The sequence below is a fragment of the Cyprinodon variegatus genome, unplaced genomic scaffold (assembly GCF_000732505.1).
Source record: "Cyprinodon variegatus isolate N-32 unplaced genomic scaffold, C_variegatus-1.0 Scaffold612, whole genome shotgun sequence".
NCBI lineage: Eukaryota > Metazoa > Chordata > Actinopteri > Cyprinodontiformes > Cyprinodontidae > Cyprinodon > Cyprinodon variegatus.
In genome coordinates this window covers 292,494-314,315 of record NW_015151065.1, presented here as the reverse complement: position 1 = coordinate 314,315, position 21,822 = coordinate 292,494, and the positions used below count along the sequence as shown (strand labels likewise).

The window sequence follows — 21,822 nt, the reverse complement described above, 5'->3', positions numbered from 1 at the left end:
AACTGCAAAGCGAGGAGGTAACGTTGGACCTGCCTCCCCCAAGAAGAGCGACGTAAGTATTACTGAGGCTTATTCCAGGGCAACATGCATCTAAAATTGATTCCAGCACAGAGAGTCTTCCAACAGTGTTGTCCAACCTTGGCTTTATTTGAGAGACTTGTCCTCTAGAATGACTCCTGGAGATTCTGTGCCATCTTTGTCGAGCTTCTAGCTTTCAAAACTCCCCCTCAAATCTAAAACAAGCCATTTAGGACAGTTGCTAAATGCTACCTTTTTCACATGTGAAAGACATTAGTAAAAGGTTAGCTTGCTTTTACAAAGGGCTACAAGCGAGAATCAAACGTGATTAACATGCATAACGGTCATCTCCACAACAACACTCATCTCCAACATTACCTTTCCTTTCACTGCAACTGCCATCAAAAGGAAAGAACCTGGATCCAGAGAAGGGGAACTCCATCCTTGAGGTCTGGTGTCCTGCAACTTTGACATTTCTGCATGATGGAAGAATTTTTCATAGATCTAATAATGATCAAATAATTTGATTCTGGGGCACTGAAATAAAGACAAATATCAAAGTTGCAGGACATTGGACTTTATCAAAACTTTGACAGCTCGTAATTACAGTACAAAGCTGACTTTACAGTATTGTTGAACCATGGAGTTCATGATTAAACTGGAGTTAAAAATTACAGTTGAAAAAACTCTCAGTGTGACTCCAAACCTCTCCCAGATGATCAAGCTTCTCCTCTCTGAGGGAATGCCCTGTGGTTAATTTCAACCACTTATATCCATTGGTAAATAGTTTTGTTAAAGATTACTAAGTCATTACCAGGAAGCAATAGCCAAACAGCAATCTCTCTCAGAAATTTCTTTATGAATAACAGCCTGTTAAGGTATGTTCTTATCCCTAAACTAGACTAGTAACATTCCTCTATACTACAGAGTAAAATGGAAAGATAAAAGAAAAAATTAAATCAACAAGAAAATTTGTGAACGGGAAAAAAATGATAATTAAAATGAGACCAATAAAAGGATGAAGTAATGTCAGTATATTCTTTTGAGGAATTGTGATTGAAATAGTTTGTGGCACCTTTAAAGCAAAGTGCAAAACATTTTAGACTAAACATTTAAGCAGTTAAATACCACAAACAAAACACAATAAATCCTGTAACACTTTTCTATGACCAGACAAAACATGATCGTCTATGAGTAATAGATGGGTTCATATAAGAGGGCGGGAAAGCAGTTGCACTCAGTCAGCAACTGGCTTGCTACACAAGCTGCAGTCCTGCTTCTATGTTACTAGAGATATATTTTGGGGGCAGTTAGTTTTATTTTTAGCCAGGGTACAGTTGAGGATAGTACAGGATCAAGAAAATCACACATGTCCTCACCAATAATACGGGAGAGCTTCAGGCAGAGAAATGGAGAGCTGCTGTGCACCAAGATTTGTTGCTCTATAACTTCACAGGGACTCCTGCTGTGAAATTCAATGTTCCTACAAGCTGTTATGAAAATGGTTTAATGTTGTGCATTCTGGTATTTAGAGTTTTTACAAGTCTCTCTTGTCGTCTTTTTTTGTTAAATGGGTTAAATACTGTCAAAGGAAATACATACCTAACATCTAACCCTAACCTACCCTAATCCTAACCCTAATCTAAATCTTTAGTTTACATTGGTTAATCCCATAGGCAAACACGATGTAGAACATTACGGGCTTAAACTAATTGCTGCAATATGCATGCTATCTGGATATATCAACACCATGTATAAGCCCTTTGATGCACCTGTTTGGTCCAGATCTTCTCTCACTATATAGTGAAAGAAGCCATCAACAGGCCAAAATAACTAGGCTGAAATTAGTAGGAAAGGAAAAGGCATAGAAATGGAGGGAAACTGCCTGCATGCTGCATTTTTGTTCTTCTTATTTGTGCTGCTATTACAGCAGCAATATTACTGTTATACTCATGAAAAGCTCATTTAACCCAGATTTTGCAACATTTTCCGATATTTTTATAACTGCTTTGGTGAACGCGTGCTGCAAGCCTTGTAACACAACGTCTATCTCCCTACCTCCATACCACCTCATGCCATTTCAATATATTGATTTGGTTTTTCAACAACAGCAAAATAAGAGAATGTTAGGAAAGAGATGACATCAGGAAGCCCATGCTAGGCCTTAGCCTTTTTCTAATACGCGTAACATTTACAAAATAGCACAAAAAATCACTTTCTGTATGCAAGTTTCTAAAAAAAAAAAAAAAAAGACTCTAAAAAAACCAACAGATAAATATAAATTTTAGCCCTGTACATGCTACATGTACATGTCAGTTTGTGAAATTCAAAAAACAATCCATACAACTCACCACCTTTAAATAAAACTAACTCTTACTGACATAGCAGCTTATCTGCATCATAAACTCTTCCGAAACAGAGAAAGCAAATTTAGGAGCATTGTCTGCAATCAGGAAGTGATCTAGCTAACAATACTTTTATTCTTAAATACCATTTATTTCACATGAGATGAATTTAATCTTTGTGACCCAGATATAGGCAAAGCTTGTGACTCTCTTTTCAAAACTTCTTTTTGACTGAAGATTGTCATTACCCCTCAAACTTTGGGTTAATGTGTCTCTATTGCGTTTAGGCAGACTAGAGTGAATTAGAAGGCCTATCAGGGCTATCTTTAAGATTACTTATATAGATGTTTGGACACACTGTATTATATTATACAGTTTACTATAATAATTATTCAAAATAATTATAAACTACTTTTTGAAAGTAACAGTTTATATTTAAGTCTATTAGTATTTATAAAACTCATATATAACTTTGATACCCAGTAGATTTAATTTTTTTTATCAAATTTTTGCATCTTCATAACGCATGCTTTACTTGAAAGAACAATATAAGGATTGCTTTTAATGACTTCAATAGTTATTGAAAAACCATACTTTTTAAGATTTCATTTGTAAGGAATGAAAACATCACATTGTTTTCATGTATCATCAAAGCCAAAACTGGAAGCTGAACGATCACAGAGAAAACATGTCCTTTGTGGGTCAACAATTAAAACACATTCAGTTACTACGACAATAAGAAGTCATGCTTTGAAAAGATGTTTTTAGACTGTGATTCATACCTATCTAAATGAAAAACAGAACACATAAATACAAGTATCAAGAGAAGACTTGAAAAGCAATAAAATCAGGCAGGTGTCATCAAAGAGCAGATGGGGGGAGAAACAGATGACAGTAGTGCCTGCCTTCAGAAACCACAGGGGGAGGTAGGTAACAAGGCTTAGGATTTTGATGTTGGAAAATGTATTGGAATATGGATAAAACCCTTTATGACAATCACATTAACACATTTAAAAATATTCCTCTCAGGTTTTGAACAGGGCTTACATTGCAGCAATCCTCACCTGGGGTGTTTTTTTTTATTTTTATAAAACCCTTAAAATGTTTCTTTATTTAAATATCACCATAAAATAAAACACACAATATCATTATGGAGAATATTTGTTATAACTTTTATTATTTATTATTATCATCATGGTCATCACTATTCTTCAAGTTTAGCTGTGTAACAAACTTTTCTTGGCTGTCAAAATATGTTGCTGAAATATAATTTTTTTGCATGAAAAGAAACTAAAAACAATACCGTACAGAAAGGTAGCAGAATAAAATACAACATGAGAAAGAAAATAATCTAAAATAAACAAATAATCTTCCCTACAAAAGCCAGTCAACATAGAAGAGACAAACTTCTACTATAATATACTGAATAAACATTAAAATGTGCTGTATGTATTAGAGTGTATATGGGTATTGCCAGTCAGTATCAAACTAGCCTTGGTTAACACTGTTTACCCCAAATTCTACACCCACTCTGTACCTATGTGTGTCTGCGTCTTGTCCCTTCCTTGGCAATAAGAACATAATAAATGGAGTGCAAGCAACAAATCCTAAGACACATTATGACAAAGACAAAACACGTGATAAGGCCTCCCAATGTAAACGCTGATTTGAAATGCCATCAAACATACAATCATCAATGAAGTAAAACAAGGCCTGATATTCCTCAGACCCAGAGCCATTTTTTTTTTTTTTTTTAGCATAATTGCATAATCGTTACCATGACCTAAAAGATTCATAAAGACACAAATGTCTCTTTATGCATAAATACAGTTTTCCTAAATGGGAGCGACATTGTCATAAAGCTGGTAACAGAACAAAAGCACATTGTCAGATGAGACTAGGTTCTGCAGGGCATTTATGAATTCAATACTACAAAGTTTTCATTGCTGTTCTTTTTTGCTCTCAACGCAATGGCAGACAAAGGATTTTCCTTCAAAAGCTAAGTCACTTGGCATAAAAAATTCATATTTAGCCCCTAAAAACCTCCCTGGTTCATCAAAATAAAAGTTCAAACCAGAATCTTCAAAAACAAGAGTAACATTCATTTACCTCCTTTTTTAAATCCCCTACATGTTTTTCTAAGCCCATAAAAGATATTAAAAAGAAAATGTTATTAGCAAGATCCTAAGCTGTATCCCAGTTAAATGATTTAATATGAACTCAAATCTCAAACGTTACTACAAAATCCATTTGATATATTTAAATTAAATCAGAGCTTTATTTATTTTAACAAAGCTTTAATTATCTAGATAAGTCAGCCTGTGAATTTTTGAGCAGCTGTGTTCAAATTGTCCACTCTTTCAGAATAGTTTATTTCATAGTATTCGATTTTGAAATCCTAAAAAGTAAATAGCCACCCATTTAGTAAAACTAGACATTTATGAGGGGCAGCATGGTGTAGTGGTAGATCATCCAGTTTATATGTAAGGCCTTAAAGCAGGATTTGGCCCCAGGTCTGCCTCCTTCTCACTCTGCCTGTCTCCTGTTATCAATAGTTAGCTCAATACAATGTTAGCATACCATCAATTTGCAGTTGAGCCAAATCCATTGTAAGTATGCTAAGACCAATGGTTGGCTCTCTACTGCTGGGAGCATGCCACAACCCCATCTGTTCCGGAAGCATGATTCGTACCATCAGCTCATTTACGCATGCAAATGATGTTGGATTTAAACATAAATCTAGTCTTTTTGAGTTTTATATTTTCCTTTCGTGTTACCTTTATGGGATATTGTCTGTAACCTAAAGAAAGCATTTACTAAAATGCAGATAAACATGGTTTAATCATATTTTGCCAGACTACTCTGAGCATGTCCGATGATGTCAGACTAGCAGTTTAACGCTGAAAATGTAAAAAAAAGAATCTAAATTATCTCAGAAAAAAACTTTTTTAAGGGGATGTATTAGCATTATTTAGAGAGTTAAGGATATAAATGAGTAATTGTAGTACCATAGTTATATTATTTATGGAAATCCGGATGTATACAGTATCTGGTTGCTTATGCGCAAATGAGCTGATGGTATGGATCGTACTTCCAGGACGAGTATGCCAACACTAACGATAAGCTCAGTGCTAAAGCAACTAAAACCACTAGAAAAAAGCTCATGGCAACAGCTACAGTAGGAACTGTAGCTTTCATACTTGTTTAACATCAACAGTGATTTTCCAGATTTCTCAATTTTAAAATAGCCTTCTTGTGACTTGAAGGCTTTAAAAATGTAATAAAATTTATATTTGAGGACTACCAAAAAGCAATAAATACTTTAAAGATGTCTAGTGTCACTATTTTTCTTTTTGTCTAGTTTCATATTTTTGAGATAAATATTTGTACAACAAAAAATACCACTTTGTACATTTAGACATAGACATGCTGAAATGAGCAAAATGTCAGGGTATTTTATTGATGGTCTGTCAAGTCGTAAATACTCTTCATGGTGGGTATGGGCAATGCAAAATTCCATTACTTTTTACCCAGATAAGTCTGATACAGTACAACAAAATCTCCAAAGGTATGAAATGTAGTTTCTATGAATTAATCTAAGTATAAATCACTCAGTATATGAGTGAACATTTTGAACACAGCATGAGTCTCTGATTGGTTGATCTTGGTCTGCATCAGTAAAAACACAGGAGGAGGAAGTCTCTTGAAACAATGAAAAGCAGATGACTGAGATGCACAGTGACACCTGCATACCGATAGATAAAATCAAGAAATTTGATGCTGAAAATATAGTTTAGGTAAAAAGACAAAACAAGGAAGAAAACAATTTCATCAGCTACTATAAGTCTAATTTTCTCCCACAAATTCTTCAAATGCCCCAATCCTTCCATCTCATGCAGCATCCTTCCACCCAGTACTTTGCTGTGTTTTAAAAACAGTGCATCGTTTTGTTCTGTTTTGCTACAAATACAGATGTAAACAATTTTTATATTAGAAGCTCCTTAGCAGATTGAAAGTTTTAATTTAAAGATCATGACAGACAAAGACAAAAATATTGACGATAGTTTGAAGGATACATGTTTTTGCTGAACATACGTACCTAAAGACTAGATCAGGTAAAATTTAAAGTAATTTTATACGATGGAGTAAACTGACATGGAGACGATAAGGTAATAAATGGTCAACTCCTTAACCCAAACTTGAACTCTCAAAGTAATTATATTGCACCAACAGTCTGCAGCTTTATCTTCAAATTTCTGTATGAAAAATTAAAAACGGATGAAAGACTGATTTATAAATAAAAGTTTAAAATAATCCACCTATGTAATATGAAATGGACAAAGTAACAGGTTTACTAAATGCAAAAGTATAGTTCTTAGCCCTTGGTTTATTTTATTCTCATAATAGTATGATATTTTACTTGCTGTAAAAGTTGTTTAATTCCCAAAAAGATGTCCTTAAGCTTTCAGTTTCAGAAAAAAAAAATCTATGTTCAATCCAGCTTATTTGAAGGTTTTATATATATATATATATATATATATAATTTAAAGGTGTTAGGTCAGGGCAATTTGTAAAAACATAGTGATAAAATAATCAAAAAGGTATTGCATGGTAACAAATAGCAATATTCTGTTCATATTACTTCTGTCTTCTTACATTTCATATATTTTGACAGCACAGCCGCAGGTCAATATTCATTTCTTGTGACTTGAAAACCTTGAGTAAAAATATAACAGATTCAGTAGCCTAGCTCTATCTGCTTTAAAAAAAAAAATTGTAATTTCTGTGGTAAGTTTTATATTTCATATGTATATTCAAATTCAGGTTGGATTCCATACAACCAGCAGCTCTTTGTAAATTCAACTGAAAGCTGGAAGGTAACACTTTTGACAGCAAGTAAAAATTAGTCTTTAATCTTAGACACAGTTGACTGACAGCGCAAAATTTGCCTTGGACAAGGGAGCACTCCGCTTTGAGCCGTAAATTATAGTTTTTTTCTTTATTCCAGCAACTTAATCAAGCACTTTATTGGCCATGGTAGTCTGCTAGCCTTTATGCTACAAGCAAATATACTAAGACAATTAGATTAGGGCCATTTTTCCCTTCAAAACAACATTATATTTAAAAATGCATTGCTTTTCACTCTGATAGTAGACGACCATAACATTTTGTGCATTTTCCTACCATGAAACATTACTGACTGAGAGAAAATGTTCTTCTGAGTTTTTAATGCAAAATTACAATGAGTTTATCCATGCTTGTTATGTTTTCCTTCCAATCATCTTTTAGTTAAAATCCTTAGATGTAGCAATCTATGAACAGCCTAGATTTTTAGCAATGACATTCTGCAGTCAGCAGTTTCATATTTGTTTTTGTAGGACATAAAATGCAAAAACGAAAGTTTTACGGGTAAAAATCCTTTTTTGTGGTAATTTGTGAAGAAACAGTTGTTTTTATCTGGCTAACGAGACTGTGTGTGTGAAGAGATTCAGTATTTTTATTTCAGTTGCTTGAATAAATTAACATTTTAGCCTGGTTTGTTTTTAGATGTACCTTTTGTCAGCTCACAAAAACTGGTGTGGAGGCACTGTGCTACTGGGTATTCCTAAAGCTACAGAATATGCCACACTGTACCTGTAGGAAGGCTATAAGCCAAGACGTCACTGTTTTCCAAACTGACTTTTTAATCAACTGTATTTTAAAGCCAAAAAGTGGTCCATTGCAATTATGAAAAAAAAAAAAAAGATTTAATATCATAAAAAAAAGAGCATGGGTTTGCAGGCACTAAGTGGATATACTTTTATAAATATAAAAAAATATTTCATCCTGTTTTTCTCTGTCTTTAATATCTGGCAAAGGAGTATCTTTTCATTTGTTTTCTAGCATCTAAGGCAGCGAGGCTAAAGAAGGCTATCTGTTTCGATAACAGGCAAGATAACCAACAACACTTTCAACTGACTGTGGGGACTCAAATGAAAAAAGTAAACAAAAACAAAGAACAATACAAAAGAAAAATGAGAACATTTCCTAAACCTCAGGGTTTGAAGGTACCAAGTTAATATATATATATATTTTTCTCCTATTTAAGTTTTCTTTGTCATTTATGGTAAAACACAACGTAACACGTTCAACCCATAATAAAAGCAACAGATGTCGCAGATTGCTGAAGATTCTAGCATGCTAATAAGACATGAAACACTGTAGGCAAGAATCTCTTAAGACTAGTTTATATATTTAACCCAACATCATAATCGTCTTTGATCAAATGTTGGGTTTTGCTCTCTAATTTATGAAATCTATTACAATTTGTAACCTAAACACATGTAGACAAACTAGAAGTTATAAAACTTAAAACAGTTTGACGTCTTGCTAAAAAAATAAAAACACATACGTAGGAAGAACAGAATTAAACAAAACGAAACATACTAGACATAACACTAATTTAACCGACCCTTTGACGTGTTCATACGATGTGTCACATGCTGTTATGAAGGCAGGTTGGTTTGCACATGTGACCCCTGAGGACTGAGAAACTGAGCATTCTTTATGTTTACATCACTGCTTAGGGACGGACGAAAACCCTTTGATCCTCACACATACACAGACACTATAAACGCAATAACAAATGTATACGTGCGCACTCAACCCCCTCAACTGTTGTACCTTTTTTTTTCGTTAGACGGCTTTTACCAATGTAACAAATCTCAATAAAGACAAAAACAAAAGAAAAGAGCTAAAATATGCTAATTTTTATAGTACCATTTCCTTTAAAAAAACCTTTACAAAACAACAAATAAGAAAATGTAGCAAATTGCATTTTTGTTTAGTTACACCATCATGGTTCTTCTTGTTATTACCATTATTATTAATATTCATATTATTAATATTAATGTCAAGCAGGTTAATAAATGTTTGTTCTATTTAGGCAGGCAGCCAGGCACATAGCTTGTATCATGGCACAGAGAAAGGTAAAAAATAAAGTCTTTAGTTTTTTTGTTTGTTTTTTTTTTCATCCAAATGATGAAAATAACACTTTAGACCAGCTTTATCAGTTTGACCTGGATTCAAGCAGTTTCAGAAAGGGTTAGCTCTAGTCTTCAGCCACCATGTCGATTTAGCATCGATCCAGGACCAGTTTGATAAACAGCACATGATAAAGTTTAAGGAACCGATCTATTTCGTACCAACAGATATGCAAACAAGCCCTAGCTGGTTTCAAGCAAAAATAGTTTGAAAACACCTAAAAGTGTCTCTTTTTGGTTTTTGATCCATCTGATAGGGAGAATAAAAATGTTCTGGGCAAGAGCACAGCAGTTCTAACCAGATCAGGTCTGGTTGTTCTGAATTAAATGCTGAATGCAGCAAAGTTCAAGTGTTATACAGTACTTCTTCTCTCATTGTTTCATGTCTTTCTTAGCCCAGGCGTTAATCCTCCCATATGAATGCACACAGATTGGCCGTTTCTGAGAGTTGATTGCAGCTGGATGCCAGCACCCTGTTGACTTCCTGCCACAAAGCTGTCAGGTAAGCCATAGCTCAGGAAAGCTTTCAGGCTGCTTTTTTCCTACAGCTCCATCTGTAGTTCACCTGGGTCCTACAATAATTTTCTCCTAGTCTTTGACAGTGGGAGGGCTTTTTTGAAGGTATTTCCATTAGGAAATGGCCAAACCTTCAGGAATATAAAGCCTAATACTCCAATAACAGGTTATTAAAGTTTGTGAGAGACATTTAATTTCCATCGGCGAGTCCGTCTAACATCTTAGTCCCCATAGTTGTGAACTCTGTGGACTCTGCTGTCCCACCTAATTCTTTACTTCTTTTTTGCTCTTTTTCAGCCTCTTGTATACTTTTAATATTCGAGTCTTGCTTTTTTTGATCGTCATGACCTGTTTTCATGACCTCATCCTCTTCATTTGTGATCCCTCCATCTTCCTGCTCCACCGTCAGGCTTTCAAGCTCTGGTGCTGCCGTTCCATGGAGAGGTTCACCCTCTGGTACGGTACATTTCTGCTGAGGCAGTGGAAGCGTTTTATGCAAACCCCTCTGTATGTGCGTGGTGAAGTCATAGCGGTCCGTGCACACGTGGAGGCAAAACGCACATTGGTAAGGCTCCTTCTCACCATGGCAGCTCATGTGCAGGGCATACATGACTTCGTCCACAAAGTAGATGCCGCAATGGGCACAGCGGTTGGCAAGGTCATCCTGTGTGGCTGCATCGACTTTCGAGCAGTGAGGCGCATTGCTTGACTTACGTTTTCCTTCCTCCAACATCTCTTCATCTTCCTTCTCACCTCTCCAGTTTCCAGCTGATGTCTCACTCCGGGGGGACTCCTGTGTTTTCCTTTCAGGACCCTCTGGCATGTGGGTGTTTGTGCTGCTCAAATCTCTTTTTATTGCAAGATCCAAAGGAGCGTCGTTTTCAGGTGAAGCCGAAGATGAGGTTTGGGTATGATGAGGAGGAGGGGGGTAGTGAGCGGGAACTGGATGTGGTGGGAGAGGAGAGTAAGGGGACGCACAGTAAGGCACCGTGTATCCTGGCTGGTGATATTGTACGGGGGTGACCATGGTTCCAAGTTGGTGAGTGCTGTTTCCAAGCCCACTGGGGCTGTTTAGATTACTGATGGTACTAGGAACCCCAGAGGTGGCTGCCATCTTATACTTAGTCCAGAATCTGAGCCAATCAGATTCAGGTGTCAAATCAGGTGACAGGGTCAAAGGCAGAGCTAATGGGAAAAGGGGATATTGATATTTTTCAATCGGCGAACCTGGAGGTGAGTAACTAGAGGGTTTAGATGGACGCATGTACTTTTCAATTGGACTTCCTCTCTCTGATCCTCCACCTTTCCCAACATCTAGTTTTGACGTTAATCCACCATCTGCAATTCCACCATTGCTCTCAGCCACTATGCCTGATGCAGGATGAGATGGAAGGAGGAGAGGAGGCATGCGCCTATGGATCTCCAGCGTCTGATTGGCTAAGAAGGCTTGAGTTGACCGTGGGGACCGAGAGCGCGGGGAAGGCTGCTGGTTTTTCGTTGATGGGCAGCTCCTGCTCTCAGACTCCTCACCATTCAGGCGCTCCTCACTGGTGATTCGCTGCTGCTTAGGGGCCGGATTGTCGGACGACAACGTATCTGGATTGAGCCGTTTTCGGGTTCGCCGGCGGATGATTTGCTCACCGTTGTTCTGCTTGATGATGTTCAGCGGCCTGGGAGTCTGCAGAGAAAAGAAGACAGTGATATCAGACAGTTTCCCATTCTGTTAGATGAATAAGGCTGTTAATTACCAATAAATATGTTTACTGATTGAGAAGCCATTTTAATTGTATACAGTGTGATCAAAAGTAGATAAAATATGGTTGAAATAACTTATTTCTAAAACTATTCATAATAACAAATAAAGCCAAAATATTTTTTTCTGTGCACTTAAACATGTAAATGTCTGTTGATTGATTATTCTGATTGAATATTGTGAAATTTTACACTCATAATCTTTAAGATCAACAACTGCTATAACCCACACTTTTTGCCCTAAACACAAGGGGGCACTCTCCTATCTTAATAAATTTACCTCCAGGACACAAGCCTAACTTTACCATGAAAAGTGGCAAGGTCCTAAAAGCATTGCATTTTAATGATCTTTAACTAAAACAACTGTTTGAAGATTGAAAAGATATTCAGCTTTGCATTCAAATGTGTTAGTAAGCACATGCCTTCTTTTCTTCAAGGTAGAATGAACTGCAGACACTGATGAGAATTTGCTCATTTATTTATGTAGATTAAAAAGTGACTTCAGAATTCCCATACTACAGAGTCTAAATTCTCTTCTGTATTATTGAAAGTATATTTATATTCGTTTTTTTTTTAAAGATACAGATCTGAATATTATTGTGAGGATTTAGTTCATTTATGAATCCTAAGTGAATGCCTTGAAAGGTATTCTGTAATATCACAGCTTTGTAAACATAAAAAGGGATTTCATTTCTATTTTTCTTCTACAAAAAGTACTCAAGATTAGTCATATATATTTAAATAATGAGATCAGTAATTTTTTAATCTTTTTTTTTGGTCTTTGAATCTTAATTTTAATAGGTCATTTTAACACCTGAACAAGTTTTGATCCAAACCAACCTGTTGCAACTCTGGCTGCATGTTTCTGGTCGTTTCCTGGCGGAAGAGGAACCTTTTAAGGTGAGGTTCTCAAGGTTTTTGTAGCATTTAAAGAGGTTTAGATTTTAGTTTTTAGATCATTTAATCATATTAAAATTTTATTTTGTGCTCCTTGATTTTCATGATGCATTTTGCTCAAACTTGTTCTCCAAGAAAGCTCTAGGGACTTTAACACAGCAGCTTGGTTGTACTAAGATTACTGTAAACTGCACCCGAGTGGACAAATTTCACTAGTTACTTAACAAGGCAAGTCAATGTGTTGGATTTTATTTAGGGGCACTTTGTCGGATTTATAAAACTATTTTAACTATTTATATGCATTTGTTTTTAATTCAGAACTTGCTTATTAGTTAGTTTTTCCAGAGTTCAGTCTAATGATTTACTCAAACAGCAGAAATTCAGTACAACAGATTATTGCTGCAGCATTTCAAATAAAGTCTGCTTAGTTGGTCATTTTAAAGTGGCAACAAAGGTTTCATTTTTGGCCTGGAGTCTAGTGCCTCTTGCAATTACTAGAAAACGAAAAACCTCAATAATGAAATGCTAAAGTCCTTAGCACCACTTCACTTTTCAAGTTATATATAAAATACCACAAAAACAATATCAACTGAAATCCACAACATTTTTATAAAAAAGAATAATGGAAACCTCTCTGTACTTTTTTAACAAAATGCAGATAGTCTCCACTGTTAACTGAGGAACAAAGATTTATACACAGTTTAGAAGTGGGTCAATATCCTAAACAAGATTACATCACTGACAGAAGTAGCAGCCTAAACACTGACTAAATTATAACAGACATTTCTATAATTCCCTATAGTTTCCCTGTTTGTTTTTCTTTCCAAAGAGACATAAACAAAGAGGAGAGATAAATCACAAGTGGGAAGCAGCATGTTGAGGAAGCAGAGGAGAGAGAGAGGTCAAGAATAAAGAGAAAAAAAATAAATAAGGACGCCCTAGAGACCTACTTCCAGGCTCTGGAGCTGGGATCTGAATCAGCTGACAGTGGAAGCAGACAGAAAGGACCAATAACGGAAGACTAATCAATTTCTCCGAAGTATAAAGAGGGACATGTTTCCCACAGTGCAACATGCAAGGAAGTAACAAACAAATCCTGCAATGATGGCATACATTAAAAAAATGATGCCAATGCAGCTTTGCAAGCATCACAGGTTGTGAAAAAGTTTTAAGCTGAAGTCTGAACAGCCCTAAAAGTCAGCCCTTTGTATGAAAAGCTGTTTTTCATTGAGAAGTACAATATTTCTTCTTTCTCTTATGCTTTTTCCTTTACTGTTTTCTTCTTGCTGTTCCAACCAAAGATAATTTGACTCTTCAGATGTCAGTGCACATACAGCGCCTTGCAGAAGTATTAAAAGTCCTCTGGCAAAAAACTTCTCTCTTTAGATTTATTTTCTTTGAAAATACTCTATAAAGTCATGAGTTCTTACCATTTTTTTTGTAACATAATGGATAGTGTGTGTGTGTGTGTGTTGGGGGGGTTACTACTTTAATTCTGTTGCCCATTGTTTAAGCATCTTTGCTACTTTAGCCCACTCCTATTTCTCTGGTTCAAGATAAATACCTCAAAATCAATAGGACACTTGGTCAGAAGTGCATCAGTGGTCGCCATAATAAGTGCTACCCAATAAGTCTTGATGGAAATAGGATGAACAGGCAGTATGCTCCGTTTGATCAATTCAGTTTGTATAGCGACTTTCTGATATTTCTGGCTTCCAATAGGAGCTATAACATTGCTTCCAAAGAGTGACATGATGTGAAAGCTTAAACGGTTTGTTACATTTCTGTAACTTTTTTTTTGTTTTGTTTTCCAGCATGGCAGATCGGAGTTTGTTTCCCACTCCTATAGTTTGATAACTGTTGACGTGAGGTGAAAGGATAGGAGCTAGGAACAGGAGAGGTGCTATGATTTGAGGTATTCGGAAGGAGCCTGTTTTTCTTTTCTTTCTTTCCCCTTAATACACAAAATATCAGTTTTAATAACTGAGATGATGCGTTGAGCCAAATGCATCACTAAGAGCACCTACGCACTGGTCAAGCAATAATATTACTTTGACCATCGGGTGGTTTGGCTTGACAAAACAGCCGTTTGGGAATCCTTTCGTACCTTTTCTTGGCTACTCACCGCCACCTTGGATAATCAATAGGGGAAACCTAGATACACACACCTAAACAAGGGCACATGTCTATCCCCCCAAACAATTAGACATTGGTTTTAGGCTAAATCTAGTCAGTCATAGTCTTGATGTAGTCCAGAAATGGTTGTTGACTATTGGGCTGTGTTTGGTCAGTCTGATTTTGTCCCACCTTAGTTTATTAATGAACGGTGAAAAGATGTAGAAAACTGGGTTTTCTACATCTTTTCAACGATTTGAAAATTATGTCTTTTCACCTTTAATTTTTCAACCAAATGTAGACGTAGTTTGGACAAATCATGTCATCTTTTCAATGTCTTTTTAACCATTTTTTGCTCAGCTGTTAAAAGGAGATAATGTGTTCACAACACCTTTACCACAGCTACTAGGCTAACTGAAATTTACATCGATCTGGCCTAATTTCACTGTAATTTTAACAACTGACAGAGTAACAGTTGGATACACTAAAAATGTGCTGGTGAAGCACTCTGCCAAGTATCTTATACTTTCCAAACCTAAAATATAGGATTTATAACACAAATCCCCAAAAATTGCTTAAATATAGAAAAGCCACTGCATGTGTTTTTCAGAAAGGTTCAATACTTCCTGTAACTGAGATATTGTGTTTTAAAGTAGTCAAAATTATTCAGCTTTATAATAAAAAAAGCTTAGCTATGATACAACAGTAGGTAAAATAGGGTCATGATTTCATTATTAGGAAAACAATGAGCTCTTTTCTGTTTTTTCTTCAAATCCTGTGCATACATGACACCAAATCAAACAAATCAGTTAATTATAATGTTTTCACTTGTATATAAATAGAGATAGAGGGCTTAATAGAGGGCTGACTAACTGCCAGTAGGCATAATTCCTGCTGTATTTATCCGTCCTTCCATCTGTTTCCATTTGTTCTTGAATGTAGAATTCGGCATTTTCTTTTAATCTCTGCGACCGCCTCCATATTTTACTCTTCAGATGCCCCCTGCCCCTTCATTATCCTCGCACTGCCTTTATCTTTTCCTCCATTTTTTCCATCTAAGTTTATTTGTCTATTCAGCCCTATTCCTACTCTTCATTTCTTTCCATCTGCCTCTTTCTGCCTCTTTATTCATAACTCTCCCTTCCCTTCTAGGACTCTCAAGTGTTTTACTAGCTGCTATCCTCTCTAATAATGTGTGTAGAGCGTATAAAACTTTTATTATGGGATATAAAATATGGTTGTCGTGAAGACTGCCAAGAGTGGAGGAAGCCTGGACGTGATTGGAGCAGCAGATGAGATTAACGGGTTGAACCAAGGACATCTTTTGGAGGTAGGAAGGAGGAAACTACATGGTAAATTCTTCCGTAACTTGTCATCTTAAGAGGATTGTAGTAAGGTCAGCCCACTTATTCATTCATTAACAGCGTAAACCTATTTCGCTTTAGAGAATTTACATTTAACAGAATTTCTAAATGTTCAAAAAAAAATTTCCAATCTCAACTTTTAAGAGTTATCAGTTCTTTATGCAAATTTTAAGGATACAAAGAAAAGTGGAAGACAGGAATAAAAAAACCCTGAAGACAAGAAGAAATGGAGGAAATTGGGAAAGAAGTATGAGTACTAAGAAGGAAGGACATAAAGAAGGACAGAGGAAGGGAGAAAAGGAGGATGGAGACAAAAAATAAAGGAAATGTAATGTTAAGGAAAGAATAAAATGAGAAAATAAAGTAGAATAATTAAATTAAAGACTTTTCCAAACTCGAGGAAACCAGTTTTAAAGAACAGTTTAAGAAACATGAAAATTATAAGTTAGAGACCCAGTATAAATCTGATATTATTTGTAAAAAGCATAATTAGAATGAATACCTTGAGAGGATGTCTGATTAAGCTTGATATCCTCAAGTCAACTAAAAATCAAGCTGGCTCTTTATCTCAGCTGAACTTCATGCAGTCTAATTAAATTTGGGATTACCATCGACTTTCCCCCGGCTTTGATGGTAAACTCCATCCATTTCATCATATTTCTCACTCTATGGAACTGGCTCACTGCAATTGCCGAAAGGCCCCCTGACTCCCAGATCTTGTAAAATTGACTCTACTTTCTTTTTCTTCTTCAGCGCTATTACTTTTTCACAGTGAGAATCAAAGAACAGATACAAAGCTTTTAACTGCATTATGCACAATTTTATTTGCATCGTATACTAATTGGCCACACAGGAAGAATGATAATTAGTGGAAGACGCCACGCTGCATGCACACTAAAACACAGTAGTCCATAAAATGGCAACTGAACAACCTTTCTTTTATGGGTCTCATATGAGTGGATAGCAGTTCAGCCCTTCAAATTAATTTTCATCACTTAGACAAATTTCCCTTACTTATTGCCAAAACTTCACTCCCAGTTCATTCTCTCAATATTAAAACTGTTCTGGATTGTGATTTGGCATAATTATTAATTACTTATTTGCAAAATAATATCAACAACATTTGATTTGAACAGAGTAAAAGTATAAAAAAGGGTTACTGGTTTTTGTATTTTTTTCACAACAAATAAATCTAAGGTACTATTTTTTCTCTATCTCCCAAATTAAAAAAAACAACAACAATGACACAAAGCTGAGACTGAACTAAAGGTAAGGCATTATCAAACATATGGATTGCTGATGAATTACTGTCATTTTAGGACATTTTAAAATCTTTCTAGCAAAATGATGACCATTTCGAAATATTAGGGTGCCTGAACTGTTGGTTATTATGATTTTCTTTACTTTTGTAAGTTTTTGGGACCCTTGAAATATAAAAATCCCATTTTCAGGGAATGGATGCAGATTCTACAGAAAGCACCTGTTCCTTAGCACACAGCATGGCAACCACAGGGTCAGCATTCAACTAAAAGTCAACACCTGAAAATGTGTTTAACATATCTCCCTCACAATTATTAATGCATTAGAGTTCCCTTGGCTGAAATTCTGATCATTTTTACCTCTTTAAAATCCACATGTCAAATGAGATAATATTGTAAGCCAATCCATTTTTGTCTTACCTAATTTTAGTTTGTCTGAGATAAACAAATACAAGAAGCATGACTAGCTCCTGTTTTTGTCCGTTGTTTCCTAGATCTCCCTGTTTCCAGTACAAACATAATGCAAAACCTGCGCACCTGAATAATAACCGACTGAAAACTCAAACCCTAATAAATATTCTATTAGAAGTGTGAATTTATGAATGCATAATAAACAAAGCAGAGGCAAGGTATTTTAAATTAAGAAGTTGCGTCCCGTTTTTGCATTAAAATACCTAAAAAAAAGCTTTGGATCATCATCTGGGACAGTGGCAATCCCTTGTTTTAGCCCTGGGCCAGCTTCTAATTCCTTTCTGTACAAATTCAGAATCTTGTTCACTTTAACATGCTGCCGTCTCTTCTTCGGGCATTGACAAATTCTATTTCAAAATTATATTTGATTCAGCAACGACAATCACTGAGTGATGATGCCAGGTTTGGCAAAATCTGCACATAAAAATAAAACAAAACTAATAAGAGCGCATACACATTTTATTAAAAAACAAAACACAACAAAAAAACATTTTCCGTTTTTTTATTACTCCCTAAAACTCCTGCAGACATGTGAAAAGCAGCCCAAATATTATCAACCTACCAAAAGCTAGTTTTCCTTTTTGTTCAAAAGAAACCCAATTAGACTGAAACCTGCCGGTTCTGGCAACCTGTGTGTCTCCTTGTTTGTTGCTGACTTACCGAATGTAGCTTTTGGTATAACCCACATGCGTTGCAGACGTAGCCTCCGTTAGCATTTTTCCTCCACAAGGACGTCTTGGTGGTGAGACAGTTTGCACAGAAAACCCCACTACCTCTGCGTCGCTGCAAAGAGACAAAACATGCAAGATTAGACGCATAAAGAAAAACTTTTACAGATGAAGAACAATCACTTTAAGGAATAGAAGTAATAACGACAAGGGAAGAGCAAGAAGTGCTGACAACCTTTGTCTAATTTGAAGTAATTCCGTTTTAATGGGCATGCTACAGATGACTGATCCAGTAGATGAGGTTCTGAGATAGGCAGAGAGACTACCACCTTGGCTCTGTGGCTGAAGAACAATGAGTTCTCATTTGCCCCATCCCGTAACAATAGCAGTGACATTAACCCTTTCCAAAACTAACAGCACTGTGAAAGGTAAATCATCCAGTTCAGTGTAATGCACTATATTAAGGATAATGTATAATTTTGTCTTTAAATTGTACTTGCACACCCTGTAAATAATGACCAAAGACTTTCACCTTGCAGCAATGAAAAGTGTTGCTAGGAACAGCTGGAGGCCAAAGCTGGACTTTTGCTGTATGGGCGTATGCTTTCACATATACACACCTCTGCAGTTCACAGTGCAGCGGTGCATACAGAAGCAGTGTGTGCAAAGAAGGGTGTGAAGAGGTGGTGGGGGGGTGAAAAGGCCAATTGTTGTGGCAATGTGCTCCATCACAGTAATGAGCCAATCACAACGTTTCTCCATCCCATTAAGCCTCTGGCCCCACTCGCCACCTTTATGACCCTTTGAGGACAGCACACCTCGTCTTTCTCCTCTGTGACTCCTAGTCTCACAAACCATTTCCATCCCTCTTTCAGTTATTAAAATGAAATTTCATCATTGTATTTATTCGGTCCCCACTTCAGTCTTTCAAATCCTGTTCTCAGCCAAAGAGGGAGCCACAACTGTATTTCCCATGATGACAAAGTGAGAAATTGTTGTGATGAAAGGTAAATTCCAATGCCCAAGTATAGGAAGTAAAAAATGGAAAATATGCATCGGGGTTTGTTTCTATGAGCATATAAGTAAGCTAGGCTGTGGCATGATGTAAGTAGATGTAGGTAACTGTTCAGGGATTGCTAAGAAAGAAAGAAAAAAAACAAATCCAATTCTCCAAACCAAACAGGGCATAGTTTGATATTATTTTAGGGTTATAGACCATTTAACATTTCTTTAGAGAAATGCTGTTTTTTATATAGGTAAAAATTATTTTTGCAAAAATTTGCATGCCTACTCTTAGTACTGCTAAAGGTTTTTTTTTTTTTTCCTTTTTTTATTCTGTGTTTATGACAGCTTAGAGTTACCCATAACTTTAGAGAAATCTCTGAATGTCAAGCTTAAAAAAAAAAAAAAGCACTGATGAGTGCCTCACTTCAGCTACGCTGTGATTAGCTTCAGAGCTACAAATGGAACCACTTCGAGCACCTCCACTCTGCATCTGCTTGGTGTTGCCAGCTAAAAGCATATGAACCCAGTAGGCACAGCTTTGTTTGGGTTACTTATTCATTGCATTTTTTTTTTCACTGCATTTACCAAAGCCTAAAAAACCACTTAATGTTTCTTGCGGGATCCCACAGATGCAAACACATTGAATGACCCAACTGATTTTGTCAAAAAACACATGCAAAACAACCAAAGAAGGAGTGGCACTGTGTGGCAGCTGAAAACGGAGTTAATCAATATAAAGTACACCTGCAGTTTGTTAATAGTCAAGAATAAATATGGTATAATGTGGTAACAAAACCATTCAGGTGAAGTACCAAACCACCTTTTAATAAAAGTAAAAACAAAGAAAACAAAACAACAAAATCCTCATATTGTTTCAGTAAGAATGCTGTTTCTACTGCTCTTTTACATGCTAAATACAGAGATGTCACTAAATGTAGGCTGTTTTTTAGAGATCCAGTGATCACCAGGGTCAGAAATGCTGTTAGATGCCTTCCTGATAAGATGGGGTAGCTACATGGTTACTTTCTAATTTTTTGACCCTTTCAGCCCAGATAAGGAGAGAAAATCTTTATTTTTCTGAATTACCAAGCAATATAGCATGTTTTCTAAACACCTGAGATAATTGAGATAAAAGAGCATCTATAGGATATGTGTGTTATGGCAACCTGAAATCAGACAGAAGACCTCAGCAGTGAAGCACACCAGAATTTCCGTGTTTTCCCACGAGTGCGCGGGGTGCACACCATACCGTCACCACATGTAAAAAGACAGAGCCAGGTGATTGATTGATGCATGTTTCCTGTGTGTGTGTTCACATCTGCATGTGTGTCTAATGTTGCAAGCCAAACAGTGTCTGTCATCAGAATTCGGTTTCCCTCCGAGGTCCTAAATCACTCACATATGGCCCAACAGCTGCCCTTTGTTCAATCACATGTATACCTGAAAATATTTGCTTCCAGCAGCTAATGAAGCAATGCTCGATTTGGATTTGACACTATGATTCAAAAAGTGGTCTTGGGAAACATTCACTACCCTGAATCTGAACCAGAAAGATAGCACTACGTGTGAAGGTATCATTGAAGTGTAGATTACACAGGCAAGGACAGCTTGCATACATATTGAGCTAATAGTTTCCAACTTCCCTTTCAGGCTGCAGCTGTTCGGCTTCATATTTATGGAAATAAGAAAACTCAAATGCTCAACCCTCAAACACAGAAAATTAGGTAAACATAAAGTCTAATGCTATGGTCTGGAAATGCCTTGTGTTGATAGCTGCAAACTTTGTGTGCATCATTGTATGTTTTTTTATTTCTGATTTATTGCTGATACCTGGCCTCTCTCACTCACCTCATCCTGCACAAAAAGGGCGGATAGTAATTACAGTTCAGAGGCTTAATGATGTCTATTTATCTACGGCCTATAATCGTTTATTTAGGTAAAATGGACAAGCACATTCAAAAAGACAAATACGCATTCAAAACTCAGAGATGTTCAATGGAGAGTTGCAATTACTCCAGTCCCTCATGTCAAAGTGAAGTCTGCAGTTTTTATTTTCATTGGTTAAAGTTTTTCCTTCTTGTTAGAAGGAATATTAAATTCTGGATCGAACATTATTAGAATGCATGGGAGTTGGCGAGCAAATAGAGGGATGGGAGGATATTTGATAATTCCAATGTGGACAGATCAAGCAGATACATGGATTTGTAGAGATTAATGGAATACTGAAATGACTGAAACTCTAGTAGACAGGTGAATTATTCAATGAATGACTGATAGATGTAAAGGGTAATAAAAAGACAGAAGATGGATGGATGGATGGATGGATGGATGAATGGATGGATGGATGGATGGATGGATGGATGGATGGATGGATGGATGGATGGATGGAT

General features: G+C 36.3%; 1 protein-coding gene across 5 annotated transcripts in view; it reads right to left on the bottom strand.

Moving 5' to 3' along the window:
* Window positions 1-3,523: 3,523 nt before the first annotated feature.
* The window catches only part of trps1 (trichorhinophalangeal syndrome I), a 140,814-nt gene continuing 122,515 nt past the window's right edge, over window positions 3,524-21,822 (bottom strand). For all 5 annotated transcript variants that reach the window (XM_015392876.1, XM_015392873.1, XM_015392877.1 and 2 more), the window contains exons 10-11: window positions 18,420-18,542; window positions 3,524-11,579 (exon numbers count right to left, since the gene is read on the bottom strand). In XM_015392876.1, coding sequence (XP_015248362.1) covers window positions 10,092-11,579; window positions 18,420-18,542 — 1,611 coding nt within the window. In that variant the 3' untranslated portion in view covers window positions 3,524-10,091. The remainder of the gene's footprint in view (window positions 11,580-18,419; window positions 18,543-21,822) is intronic.